The 14,549-nt window shown below is 35.9% G+C and overlaps 4 protein-coding genes across 20 annotated transcripts in view; 3 read left to right on the forward strand and 1 right to left on the reverse strand.

Moving 5' to 3' along the window:
• The window catches only part of LOC125844329 (rust resistance kinase Lr10-like), a 368,189-nt gene that overhangs the window by 238,767 nt on the left and 114,873 nt on the right, over window positions 1–14,549 (reverse strand). The window lies entirely within an intron of this gene.
• The window catches only part of LOC125844332 (beta-D-glucosyl crocetin beta-1,6-glucosyltransferase-like), a 219,857-nt gene that overhangs the window by 93,017 nt on the left and 112,291 nt on the right, over window positions 1–14,549 (forward strand). The window lies entirely within an intron of this gene.
• Window positions 436–3,827, forward strand: LOC125844373 (protein BUNDLE SHEATH DEFECTIVE 2, chloroplastic-like). Its single transcript, XM_049523678.1, has 5 exons — window positions 436–622; window positions 1,540–1,640; window positions 2,656–2,719; window positions 3,374–3,470; window positions 3,584–3,827. The coding sequence occupies exons 1-5, from the start codon at window positions 565–567 to the stop codon at window positions 3,660–3,662; spliced, it is 399 nt and encodes a 132-aa protein (XP_049379635.1). The 5' UTR covers window positions 436–564; the 3' UTR covers window positions 3,663–3,827.
• LOC125844326 (putative late blight resistance protein homolog R1A-3) lies at window positions 10,001–14,135 on the forward strand. Of its 3 annotated transcripts, none has more exons than XM_049523617.1 (3): window positions 10,001–10,077; window positions 10,605–13,329; window positions 13,753–14,135. In XM_049523617.1, exons 2-3 carry the CDS (start codon window positions 10,617–10,619, stop codon window positions 13,791–13,793), a joined length of 2,754 nt encoding a protein of 917 aa, XP_049379574.1. In that variant the 5' UTR covers window positions 10,001–10,077; window positions 10,605–10,616; the 3' UTR covers window positions 13,794–14,135. The 3 variants fall into 3 exon arrangements, with proteins under 3 accessions (XP_049379574.1, XP_049379576.1, XP_049379575.1); XM_049523619.1 differs by having other exon boundaries at window positions 10,012–10,082; XM_049523618.1 differs by having other exon boundaries at window positions 10,039–10,158.

Consider the following 14,549-nt stretch of genomic DNA (forward strand, 5'->3'; position numbering starts at 1 on the left):
CCATGGGTATGGAGAAAATGCTATTGGGAGCGCCACCTCCGAATGGGCCCTGCAAAGCGCGATTCGAATTTAGTCAGAGCTCCAATATGGCTTCGGACACCGAATTGGAAATAAAAAACAAAAAAAGGGTTTTTTGTATGAGTTCTTTACTTTAAGTTTGTATGCTAATCGATCAATGTCTTTTAAAGAATAATTATTATCAAGAGCAAAATATAAAGAAGGTACTGAGCTAGATCAGACCATTTATTTTTAGCAAAGAACGATTAGTTAGGTACATATTGTATATGAAATATTTTGGACCAACTATTTTCAGTAAGCAGTAAGCACGATAACTAAAATGAACGATGGAGTTAGATATTTTATACAACTACTTCTTTCCTTGGTAGGATAAAGGTTATATCAGTCATTTCCTTCTAGATATTTAGAACAAGGAAAGAGAGTGAGACCAAAAAAAAGAACGAGCCTTATCTAGTAACCTGTGGTTACATGTTTTATTAAAACCAACACAATTTTAGCTAATTCTCTGATTAAATTCAAAAAAAGAAGTGAAATTCAACTGTCTTAATGGCAAATTCTGTGTGTTTCACCCCTTTAGCATCATTGAACTCTTTCAATAAACCAGGTACATATATGTATAGTCTATTTCTTTTTGTTCTTGTAGCTATTTTTGTACCTTTTTTTGGTTTATGGGTGTTAGTGTTTTTGCCAATTACTTGATGTTTAGGCTTTTTTTATGGTTTCTTGGTTCAATTTTGTTTTTGAGTCTGCAATTGTGTGTAGAATATAATGTGTTTGGTTTTAAAGTCTCAATTTTTTTTACCAACAAGAGTGGTAATTCATACTTAAACAGATGTCTCGGGTTTATTTCCCAATTTGGGACTTCTTGGCATGAATCCAGTAGTTGGCTTCAATGCGAATATCAGACACTAAGGGGGGGAACCACAAAAAAATTGAATCTTTCTTTTAATTTGAGAACCTTTTCAGAAACAATTAGTTCAATTTCTCTTTGTTCATGTACTTCTTGGTTTTATGAGTTTTTGCTAACTGAGTGTTTATGTTTTTTGTGAAATGCTTGGTGCTAACCCCTTTTTATGGTTTCTTGTTTCTTTTTTTGTTTGTGGTTCTGCAACTCTGTGTAAATTGTGTTTTGTTTCAAAAATCCAATTTTTTTATCAAGTTGTCATGGTGTGGTAAGTACTCCTGGGTTCGAGGTTGGATATGAAGTCATGTTTGGTAGAGAATATTAAATTCCCCAATGTGAGACTTGTAGGCTTGAATCCGGATTTAGTCGGGGTTCAATGTTGTTAATCCCAAAAAAAAGATTCAATTTTTTTATTTGGAGAAATTTTCAGAAACAACTAAATTTACTGTCTTAATTGCAAATTCTCTGTTTCATCCCTTTAACTTCCTTTAACTTGTCAATAAACCAGGTATGATCCTGTTTCTATTTATTCTTGTACTTTTTATGTCTTTTTACTTAGTGGTAGCTATGTTTTATTGTCGATTCTTTATGTAGTTGTGATTTTATATTCTTGTCAGGTTTAATTAATGGAAATGGGAATTGCGCTGGAAGAAAGATTCAATTGATCAAAGATGTTACCTTCAACTCCAAGAGTAACTTAAGAGTCGTAGAAGTGAAGGTAATTTTGGACTTCCATGGATAGATATTAGTGCAAAGTTATATTGAAATGTGTTCAATCATAAGCAATGGCTAGACATGGAGCATGAAAAATCACTAAAATTTTAAAATATTAAATTTTGAACTCAAAATTTCGAAACTGTTATTGTCAGTAGTAAGAACTTAAATGTTGCACCGATGAAATTTAAATCATGAATCCACTCTTACGCCTAGACAGTGATGGTAATTGTAGAACCAGTATGCCTTTAGACATATAACTCAAGCGTGGAGGTTATATGACACTTAGTTAGGTACAGTTGGGATATTTTCTAGGCATTTTTCTAGGGTAGTGCTGCATATATGAGCATAGTTACAACGAGGGGTAGCAGCACCAAAAAGATGGAAAACGAGGGGTACCATCAATTGAGCATAGTTACAAGTATTCTTGTTAAGTGCTGTGTATTCGTTATAATTAATTGAAGAAGTAGATGCATTGTGAAAATGTGTCCCTATGGTATGCTTGTCCAACGCATACCTAGAACTGTGACTAAATTTTTAAGTTCTGATGTAAAACTTACTACAATCGGTACAACAAATTTCAGCTGAATGATTACAGTAAATTAAACAGTATACAGATGAAGATGAAGAGTGAAGATTTGGAACTTAGAAGAGAAACAATCACACAATAGTAAATAACCAATTATGTAAAACTCTTTGAATGAGAATATGTGGTAGCATCTGCATCATATTAAATTCATCACTCTACTTTATGTGAAACGGGATCAAGCAGCATAATTCCAATCCTAACGAGGATCTCTTTGCCATTTCTCATTTCTTATAAATGAATTGAGAAGTTCGTAAAGATGGAAATTCTAAGCTTAATGCTACCTGTTATCACAAGGGCTTACTTGAGTTCTATAGAAACTTCAGTTTGCTCCAGAAATTTCCTTTCACCTCTTTTATGGTCTAAATATACCATATTTGCTTCTCTTTCGGCTGTATTTTGCCATAGATTAACACTATACTCTTTTTTCTAGGCCGCTGACAGTGATAAAGAAATAAAAGTAAAGAGCATAGTCTGTCAAAAGTGTGAAGGAAATGGTAAGTGATTTATGCATATTTGGTTGATTTTGAATTTTCACTCATCATTAATGATAAGGTTCAGTGGACTTCTCTCGACAAACACACTCCTACATTTTGAACTCCAAGTGACTAATAAGTATTTCTTAATATTGTAATTATGTCTTTCTGTTTAGTGGATGTTCATTGCATTGTAGCAATGGAGATTATATTCAATTCAGTTTACATGCTAACTGTTGCATCAGGTTCAATGAATTCTCATGAAGGAAGCGGCATTTTCCGGAGAACTGCTATATGTTTTATCAACATAATGTCTATTTTACCTTTTGCTAGGATTTCTTTCCTTGAAATGATTATATGCATCAAGTAGTAATTTGACTCTTGATGTTGACCGCTTGATCGGAGAACACCTCTTTTACGAACTTATCTCAAATTATTCATCAAAGTTATGTGAGAATTACGATGCGTCTGAGTGATAAGTGTCTAGTTCCAAGACTTTTGCTAATGCTGCACTCTTGCTGATTATTCATTGTGTTACATACTTATTACAGTATCGAATTTCCAATTCATCAGAAGTAGATACATACATATTGCTTACATAGACCTTAAATAATCCAATTTCAACTTGGATTTAGTTCAGAACTTTCCTTTTCTTATACACTGTATCGCTCTCAGGTGCAGTGGCGTGCTCACAATGTAAAGGCGTTGGGGTTAACTCCGTCGATCATTTCAACGGACGGTTTAAAGCCGGTGGACTATGTTGGCTGTGCAGGTACTTGTACTATCACTTGTGCTTTTTGGTTTCATATTAGTACTTAGTTCCTAAGTAAGTTAACAAAAATGCTGCAATGCCATGTTTTCATGTTTGCACTTCTTTTAATGCAGAGGTAAAAAAGATATATTGTGTGGTGACTGCAATGGAGCTGGATTTCTTGGTGGATTTATGAGTACGTTCGATGAGTAGACTTCAGATGCACTGGTCTCGAGTAGACTCGAAGGCAGGTAGAGGCAGGTTCAGAGGCAAATCCAGAATTTAAACTTGATGAGTTCAGTTTCTAAAATTCTCAGTATTGAACTCATTGTACTTCTGATATTATGATTTCATAATTTGATATTTGTTAAAACTTTACCTTCTCTTTTTACATATATTTATTCATGATTCGTGTAAAACGTATTGAGTTCAGTTGAATCTATAGAAGCAATGCTACATCCGGCTCTAAGTAGATTGTCGCCAATGACGCCAAGAAAAGCACAAGGGCTTCATTATGAAAACAAGCACATAGAAAGACTATTTGTACAGAAAAATGTCAAATCAGCCATGGGATAGAGTAAATGCAGGAAAACTCTTTACCTTGAGCTTAAACATCCTCCCAACATCAAATTCAAATTTGTCAATAACATACTCGATGTAATTTCACGAGTCTAAAGAAGGTAGGTTGTACACGCGGCTGAAAACATTTTAAAAATTCACTCTTTTAACTTTTAAAAATGCAGCTATAATGTTACTTTTTTAAGAAGGTACACATTGTTAAACCAAGGAGAGAGTGACAGCTGTATGAAAGCCGCACACCTCCACCGCCGTTGGATGTCAACTCCCAAGGCTCAGCTAACTTTTGGAGTTGAGTTAAGTTCAAGTGTCATATCTTTACATATTGTACACCCTCAAATGAAAAAAGATAAACACTCTTCCCCGACACTTCAAGTAACATAAGCATTATTTTACCTTACTCGTAGCCTATTTGGCCAACCTTCTAAAATCTAACTCTTGCTGTGAAGTCAACTCTTTCTTTTTTATTTGTAAAAACTTTAATTACTTGGAGAACATGATTGCAGACACCATATAATAATAATAACACATATAACATCGATGTGACATAATATTATATTTCCTTGGTTGAAGTTGTCATCTAATTTTCTATAGCCAAGTCTTCCTTTCTTTAAATAATACTTAATAATTTAGTGAAATGGTCTCTTCAGATAGCAGGAAATAATTCTATGTAAATTCAATTAACTTTGTCTAGACCAGAGGCGAATCCAGGATTTCAAGAAAACGGGTGCACCATTGCTTTAGAATTTCATTTTTTTTTTTTTGAAAAAACAAGTGTTATTAGTTACTAAAAAAAATAGAAGTGAATTGTGGCTGGCTGGGATTGAACTCAGGACCTTGGTGTTAAAATCTGGCTGTCAAACCAGTGAACCATCCAGTAACTTTAAGAACGGGTTCAACAAGTGTTTATTTAATATGTTCTTTAATAATTATACAAGTAATATATCGAGTTTAGTCGGAGGACCACGGGTTCGAGTGACCCAATTTTTACACATAAATTCGCCACTGGTCTAGACCATGTATTTATATTCATCAAATGTATAAGAATTTTTAGCTCGGAATTCAGTCCACTTATCCAGTTATTATTGTATATTAACTTGACATTATTGTTATAGAAATTCATGAACTTAAAATCCTAAATCTGACACAAAAACAGCTAATTTAAGTGGCTTATAATATATTAACACCCATGTGGGAGCACTTCTGCATGTACTGATCTTCATTTGTTGAATAACAATTGATTATTTATTCATATTTTTTTGTTTGTTGTATTCTTTTCTCTAAGTATTATATAGCAGTACATGCTACTCTTTTGCAGTAGCTGGCTACATTTCAGCACTAGTCCTGTTTTCCTTTATCTGTCATTTGAAGGTTAGTTAGTCTTCTTCTCATTTTATTACTTGAAAACTTTGTAAATGTTGTCGAATCCGTCTCAGATCCTCCAAAAATGTAATGCTTTTGGAGGATCTGATACACTTGACAACATTTTTGAAGAGTCTGAGCAACATAGCCTTGTACAAATATAAGTTTTAACTCAAAGCAAGTTTTATCAAGATCTATACCATCGTTGTAGATTAGTTTTTTGTTTTAATTTGTGAATTATACGTCAAAGTCAATGTTCGTACTAATGCTAGCTGGGATGTAACATAACTATTTGTTGTAGTTCAATATTTATTTGATGTCCATTTATTCAATATTTGTTGAAACTTATTCTAGATCTATCACAATACCTCATATTTCATTTGTTGTACGATAAGATTTTAGTGCCTGTGTCCATGGGTGTAGCCTAGTAGTCCATGAAATGAGAGGAGAATCATGAGGTATCCGGTTCAAATTCCTTAGAAGACTATAATTATGTGATTTCTTTTCATCTGTCCAAACCTTGGTGGATAGAATAACCTAGTACCTGTTGGTGAGAGGTAACATGTTTTCTCTGGAATTAGTTGAAGCGCGTGCAAGCTTGTGTGGAACACCGCGATTATTGCATCAATGCACATGATCTAAGTGATCGAGAAATTGAGATGGCAATGACTGAAAAATTATCTGATCTCTCTGCTTTGCTTTGCTTTCAGGTGATAATTGGAGTACAACAGATATGGCATATGCTAGTGTTGCTTCTCTTCTAAATACAATACAACTACTATTGACATCCGATTCACAAATGCATTCTCAAATTTGTGACCGCAGAGAAGAATTTCACGCTCTTCGTGAAAAAGTTAGTTCCCTGGAAGTATTTATCAAGAATTTTGAGAAAAGCAATGATTCTAGGGAAATGACAGATTTGGAAGCACAAATAAAAGAAGTTGCGGATGGTGTTGAAATTACAATTCAACTGCGATTAACAGATATTATAATGGCGAAGAATGAAATGCAGAAGAAGAAGGCACGCGAGGGGCTTTGTGATAGTCTAAAACAAGTCGCAGAGGAGATTGATCGCGTACAGAAAGAGTCTACGAAGATTCAACATAAAGCCAAGCAATCATTGGAGGAATATTTTGTTCAAGCTTCAAGTTCAGCAAAAGTTATTCTGAATGGTAAGAACAATATGGTGGGACGTCGTGATGAAAGGGAAAAGATGATGACAGAACTAACTAGAGGTTTCTCTGGTGAACTCAAAGTTATCCCGATTGTTGGGATGGGAGGCATTGGTAAAACAACTTTAGCAAAAGAAGTTTTCAATGATGCATTCATTCGATCTCATTTTGACGTTCGTGCATGGGCGACTATATCTCAAGAACATAATGTAAAAGATATCTTGGTAAGCCTTTTGCACTCTACAAAAGAAAAGGATGACACGGTTAACACGGAAGATGAGTCAAAGCTAGCAGACATGCTACAAAAAAGTTTAAAGAGTCGGAGATACTTAATTGTATTGGATGACATGTGGAGCGATAAAGCGTGGGATGATGTGAGACTATGCTTTCCAAGTGAAAACAATGGGAGTCGAATATTGTTGACTACCCGTAACACTGAGGTAGCTTGTTCTGCTGGTACAAAGAATATCTCTCTGCCGATTGGTCTCATGGGTCCAGTTGAGAGTTGGGACCTTTTCAAAAGTGCTGCATTTGTAAATGAAGCATTACCATCTGAGTTTGAGACTGTTGGGAAGCAAATTGTGGACCAATGTCAAGGGTTACCGCTAACTATTGTCGTGGTTGCTGGACTTTTGTCCAAATCTAAAAGGACAATAGAAGTTTGGGGAAGTGTTGCTAAAGATGTCAAGTCATTTGTCACAAATGATCCAGATGAACAATGTTTACATGTGCTTGGTTTGAGTTACAACCACTTGACGAGTGACCTAAAAGCATGCCTTTTGTATTTTGGAATTTTTCCAGAAGACAGTGAGGTGTCGGTGAAGAGATTGGTGAGATTGTGGATTGCTGAGGGGTTCCTAAAGTTTGAAAAAGACTTGGAAGGAGTGGCTGAGAAGTGTTTGCAAGATCTAATTGATAGATGTCTAGTTCTTGTCAGCGAAAAGAGTTTGGATGAAACAAGAGTTAGATATTGTAAGGTTCATGATCTAATATATGAGCTATGTTTGAGAGAAGCTCAAAGGCAAAACCTTTTTGTCATGAATGACATTGTATATGTGGATTATGATGGAGAATATAATTTGGATGAAGATGATGATTGGGATGAATATCATAACTTGGATGAAGATAAATATGATTATGTTGACGAAGATGACGATGATGATTTGGATGATGATGAAGATGAAGAAGATGATTCGGATGTCGATGAAAATGATTTAGAGGCAGAAGATGAAGATGATAAAATGCTGTTTAAGAACAAATTCCGTCCGTTTAAGCATATAATGGGGCCGTTTAAGCGACAGATTAAAGAAGGTAAATGTGGCTTTGGTAGTTATAGGACCCTTCTTACACCGGGACATCATCATTTGATAAGGAGGAAGACAGATGATGCTGATAACAATCTCTTGAAACGAACTCGTTCTATTTTCTTTAATAACAGTTCTTCTGTAACTTTTAGTCTCAAATCAAAGCTTTTTCATTTCAGTTTACTCAGAATTTTGGACTTGAGTTTCGTACTACTTGAACGATTTCCTCCCCAGATACTATGCCTTTTTTGGTTGAGGTACCTTGAATTGTTAGGAGATTTTGACATACCAACAGATATTTGTAGATTATGGAATCTCCAAACATTCATTGTTGATGGTAGTCCAGGTGACTTTGGCATCTATCCAGAAGAAATTTGGGAACTAATGCAATTAAGGCACCTCGAACTGAGTTCATTTATTTTGCCGAATCCTCCAACTGTATCCGTTGATGGACAGAGGTACTTGGGATTTCCAAATATACACACCATTTTGGGCTTGTCTCATGGTTGTTGCACAAAAGAGGTCATATCAGGTATTTGGAATGTTAGAAAGTTAAAAGTTCAAGGAGATGATAATGACTATGAAGGTTTTCAAGAATCTAGACTTTTCGACAATCTTGTCCATCTACAACATCTTGAAACATTGAGTGTTACTATTTATGCTGATCTTGAGGATTCCGTACCCGTGACCATTCCAAGTGCAAAAGCTTTTCCAGCAACACTCAAGAAGTTGAAGCTGTACGGAACTGGTCTAAGGTGGGACGACTTGAATATAGTAGGTGAATTGCCTAACCTTGAGGTGCTGAAGGTGATATTTGATGCTGTAGGCGAAGAATGGTATCCGATTTCAGGAGGATTTTCTCGCTTGAAGATTCTACTTCTTAGAAACAGTGCTCTCAAGTACTGGAACATCACAAATGACAGTTTTCCTGTCCTCGAGCGTCTCATGATTATAGATTGCACTGAGTTGGAAGAGATACCAATTGCGTTTGCAGAAACCAGCTCACTGAAACTAATTGAGTTAAAGGACTGTAAGCCCCATCTCGAGGATTCTGCCACACGAATTCAACAAGAACAAGAAGACATCGGAAACAATCCAGTGGATATTCATATCTCATGTAAGTACATATTTCTTAAGGTTACTGAATTTTATTCCATTCCACCTCACACCTGTCCTCCTGTGGCTGATATAAGATGTCTGTGGCTTTATAAACGTATAACTGACCGTTGATGCTTCTTTCCTATATGACTAATGATCAAAAGCATAACTGAAATCCGCCTTTGGATGCTTGTGAGTTGTGACTTGTGTAAAACTACTACTGACCTTTTGTGTTTCTTTCCTACAGCTAAAGTGCGGGAGTGGCGTTTGAGTCAGACTGACATTAGCTAAGGAGTACTTCAAGAGAAGAAGGATTGAAGTTGAAGGATTTCATTTTCATACTGTTTAAACTTTAAATTTGCCATTACATTACTATGTTTTAGCATTATTCTGTGGCTTCCAAGGAGATGTAATTTCTCTAAATTTTCAATAATAGGGCATCTCTTTCTGAACTGTTTTTCTTGAGTCGAGGGTTTATCGGAAACAGTCTCTCTAACTTTGAGGTAGTCTGCGTACGCTTTACCCTCCCCAGACCCCAGTATATGGTACTATACTGCTTTATGTTGTTGTTTTAATAATACCATGTACGTAAATATATTTTCTTCTTGCTAAATGATCCATGTATTTTGGACTAAATACATGTGTATTCATTTGTCAAACGTTTAGTGAAAATTTTCAAGTAATTTTACATATACTATTAGTTTTTGGGAACGTGTGTTACACGTTTATGTCAAAACTTAATATAAATTTTGTAATATTTTATTTTTGGTTTCTCATTTCTTGATTAACACACTTCCCTAGGTGGAATTATTGGAGTTATCACCTCTCTATAACGTCAACTCTTGTAATCCCATCTCTATAAAGTCAACTCTTTTTTTTTCTCTTTATATAGAACTTACTAGGTAATTTTGATTGCAGTCAACATTTCAACTTTTCGCCATTACAGGTATGCCATATCTCCAATCTCTTTTCTCGATTAAGGCAAATTCAGAATTTGAAGTTTATCATTGTATGTAATCTTAAGTTAATATATTAACTTGGTTGATAGGTAAATTTTTTGTCATTGAGCCGTGGGTCTATTGAAAACAGCCTCTCTACCTCAATTCTGGAATAGAGGTAAGGTCTGCGTACGCTCTTACCTCCTCAGACTTTACTCTGTGGGACTACATTGCATATGTTGTTGTTGTTGGTTGATAGGTAAAATATTTCATCAATATTGTTAATCTGCTATTGAAAGGTTAATTAGAGGCGAGTTTAAGGTTTGAAGTTAAATATTTATAGATATTTAGTAGGATTTCTTCTTAAAATATCTCAGTTTGCGTAGTTTCGTGAACCTGTACGTTGTGCTCTAGATCCGCTCTTGTCATTTGATTGAACTTGAAAAATAAAATAAAAATGAATTTTTGTAGCTATGTATAATCCTCTTCCGAGGTAGTGATACGAATCCACTTTGTTACTGACATCTGTTGCTCGGATCTTTCAAAATATAGTTGGTGAGGCACTAATTTTTGAGGATCTACGTACACTTTGTTCTCCCCAGACCCCACTTTGTAGGATTATACTGTGTATGTTGTTGTTGTTATTGTTCTTTTCACAACTTCGCAAATCGTGTAATTGTAACACTACTGTCCTACAACTTGCAGCTTTCAAGTCCTATGGCCTATGCAAGTATAGCATCTCTTATAAGAACAATGGAACTGCTGTTGACGTCCGATTCACCAATGTTATCCCTTACTTTTGACCACAGAGAAGAAATCATAGAGCTTCATAAAAAAGTCAGTTCTATAGAAGCATTTCTCAAGAACTCTGAGAAACAAATCAGTGATTATAGGGCAATGACAGAGCTGGAAGCACGGATAAAGGGATTTGCAAATGTCGCGGAAGACAAAATTGAATTTGGACTAAGAGAAGCTATGATAGCAGAAGATGAAATGCAGAGAGGAAAAGCACATGAGGAACTTTGTGAGAGCTTGCAACGAGTAGCAAAGGACATTGACCGTGTTCAAAAAGAGTCGAAAAAGATTCAACATCATAAAGGTAGCCAAGCATCGACGTTGTCCCTGTTACGAGATACAAGTAGCTCAGAAAAATTACCTAATCTGGAAGTTTCGAACAATATGGTGGGACGTGACAAGGAAAAGAAAAGGATGCTTGAAGAACTCAAAGGAGGCTCTAAAGATGAACTAAAGGGCATCCCAATTGTTGGGATGGGAGGCATTGGTAAGACAACTTTAGCAAAACAAGTCTTCAACCATCCTTTGATTCAGTCTCATTTTGATGCTCGCGCTTGGGCTACTATATCTAAAGAATACAATGTGAAAGAAATCCTGCTAAGTCTTCTTCAGTCGATAATCAATAGTGATGACAAAGTCTATAGCAGAGATGAGACAGAGCTAGCAGACCTACTACAGAAAAAATTGAAATGTAGGAGGTATCTTATTGTCATAGATGACATATGGAGCAATAAAGCATGGGATGACACAAAACAATGTTTTCCAATTGATAATAATGGAAGTCGAATATTGTTGACTACCCGTCATACTGAGGTAGCTATTTACGCTAGTTCAAGTAATCTTCTTTTAAAGATGAATCTCATGAATTCAGATGAGAGTTGGAACCTTTTTAAGAGCAAGGCGTTTGCAAATAAAAGCTTCGCGCCTGAACTAGAGACCATAGGGGAGAAAATTGCAAGCAAATGTCAAGGGTTACCACTAACAATTGTCATGGTTGCTGGGCTTCTCTCCAAATCAAAGAGAACAAAAAAAGAATGGGAGAATGTTGCTGAGAATATTAAGTCGTTTGTAACGAAAGATCCTGATGAACAATGTCTACGCGTGCTCGGATTGAGTTACAACTACTTGCCTAATGACTTAAAAGCATGCCTTCTGTATTTTGGAATATTTCCAGGAGACAGTGAAATTTCAGTGAAGAGATTGGTGAGATTATGGATTGCTGAGGGGTTCTTGAAGGTGGAGGGTGACTTGGAAGAAGAGGCTGAAAACCGTTTGCAGGATCTCGTGGATAGATGTCTAGTTTTAGTTAGCAAAAGAAGTGCAGATGGAAGAAAAATCAAGACATGTAGGATTCATGATCTGGTCCATGAGTTATGCTTGAGAGAAGCACAAAGCCAAAACTTTTTATTTATCAGAAATGATAAAACAGAATCCGTTCCTCGTGTGGGATCTAGATGGATTAGCATACAGAAAAGTCAACAAACTGATGTCGAGTTTCAGGATGAGCATTGGTTTAGGTCCCTTACACATAAACTTTGCTGGTTGATTAGGACGCCTACCGATGATGATAAGAGTCCCTTGAGAAGAATTCGATCAATTTTCCTGTATGCTGCACCTTCTTTCAGTAACAATTCCAATTTAGAGCTTGGTCATTTGAATTTAATCAGAGTCTTGGACTTGAGTTCAATGTACTTCTCAAGCTTTCCCCTGCAGATACTTAGTCTCTTTTTGTTGAGGTACCTATCCTTTTCGACTCGTAATTCTTTTGGCATACCTGGAGGACTTTGCAGATTACTGAATCTACAAACATTCATCGTTCGAGGGCCAGTTATTTCATTTATTAAGTTCCCGGAACTAATTTGGGAAACAACACAATTAAGGCACCTGAAACTCAGGAACTTTTATTTGCCAGATCCTCCAAGTTCATCCATTGATGGAGAGACGAACTTGTTTTGGCCAAACATACAGTCTGTTTCGGGCTTGTTTCCTTATTGTTGCACTAAGAAGATCCTTTCAAGGTTTCAAAACATTAAGAAATTATGTATTCGGGGGCACGTGTGTGACTATGGAGTGGACGAAGAAGATATGGACCTCTGTCATCTTGTTGATCTGCATCAGCTAGAAACATTGAGTATTAAAGTTGATCGTTACCAGGTAAGTCACTGGAGTTCAAGATTCCATAAATCGCCTGTTTACGTACCAAGTGCAATACATTTTCCAATAAAGTTGAAGAAGTTAAAACTGGTCGGAACTCGCCTATCATGGGAGGAGTTGAACATCATAGGGCAATGGCCTAACCTTGAGGTGTTGAAGCTGAAACCAAATGCTTGTCGTGGCCTAGAATGGCGTCCAATTGGAGGAAGATTTCCACAGTTGAAGTTTTTGCTAATTGAAGGTACAAATCTGAAATGTTGGAAAGCCACAAATGATCATTTCCCTGCTCTTGAGCATCTAGTGATCAGACATTGCTTTCATTTGGAGGAGATCCCTATTGAGTTTGCTGATATTTACTCGCTACAACTAATCGAGTTACAGAACTGTACTGCGAAACTCTTGGCTTCTACTGTGCTTATTCAAGAAGAGCAAGAATCCCTAGGAAGCAAAGCTGTGGACGTTCGTTCTTACAACGATTCAGGTTAGTACAATAATTTCCTTCGAAACTTAAAACAATTTTGAAGTTATATATTAAAGAGTTGATGGTCAAAAATGCACCTAAAGTATCCCCATTTTTCGAGTTTCATATATGAACTATCAGATATGCGAGTTTCCTCCCTGAACTATCACCAACTATTTATCAAAACACCATCTTAACTATCTGTTGTTCCCTTTTCCTATCTGAAACATCCCCATCATTCAGGTAGGAAACGGGAACAACTGATAGTTGATGATAGTTCAGGTAGGAAACTCACACACTTGATAGTTCAGATATAAAATTCGAAAAACCAGATATTTAAGGTGTGTTTTTGACCTTTCCGTCTGTACTAAACATGAACCAAAATCGATTCAACTTTGCGTATATCAAATGTATAGTTGATCCTTTATGTTCTTTTTGCTACAGCTGAATGTGAACTAAATGGAAGTGATTCTGATTCAGACTGATGTTAGCTGAGGATTGAAGACTTTCAGACTTTTGATTTGTTGATCATTTGCTTATCTTATTCCATAATTGGAGTTTATCTGAATGAACATTGGGGCTATTGCAGACCAACATTAACTGTTGCTAAGGCATTATCAGTGAGATATGAGATCGAGGAGAAGTAGTCGAGATATACACAAGCTGATCTGAACATCACAAGTAGATCACCATTTCAATTTGTTTTTCTTACTCTACTTTTTTTGTTAGTCCCAAAAAGAATGTCTATTTCCTTTTTTTGGCAACTTCTTATTTAAACTTTCCATATGACTGATGGCATATTTAAGATTACAAGATAAAAAGACATTTTGGTACATTCTACGTATCTTTAATGTAGAATTACATCATTCAAAGTCTTCTTTAATTCTTAAGTTTCATATCAAGCCAAAATCAGTCAAACAAAACTAAAAGGAATATAAGTTTTTCAACAAGCCTTTGATCTATAGTAGAATCAAGAAGTGGTTCTTCATCAAATGGTCAGAAAGTTAACAGTTTCAAATCATTAAATAAGAGCCATTATTTGTCAACCAGCCGAGAGTCCGCTAGAAACAGTCTCTCTACCTTCGTAAGATAAGACAGTATATACACCATCTCTACCTTCATTTGGTAAGATAAGACTGCATATACACCACCCTCTCGGATCCACTTGTGGGGTTAAACCATGTTGTTGTCGTCGTCGAAATAAAGCATGAAATGATTTTGCATTAGGACAAATTTCATCC

The sequence above is a fragment of the Solanum stenotomum genome, chromosome 11, assembly GCF_019186545.1.
Source record: "Solanum stenotomum isolate F172 chromosome 11, ASM1918654v1, whole genome shotgun sequence".
Taxonomy (NCBI): Eukaryota; Viridiplantae; Streptophyta; class Magnoliopsida; order Solanales; family Solanaceae; genus Solanum; species Solanum stenotomum.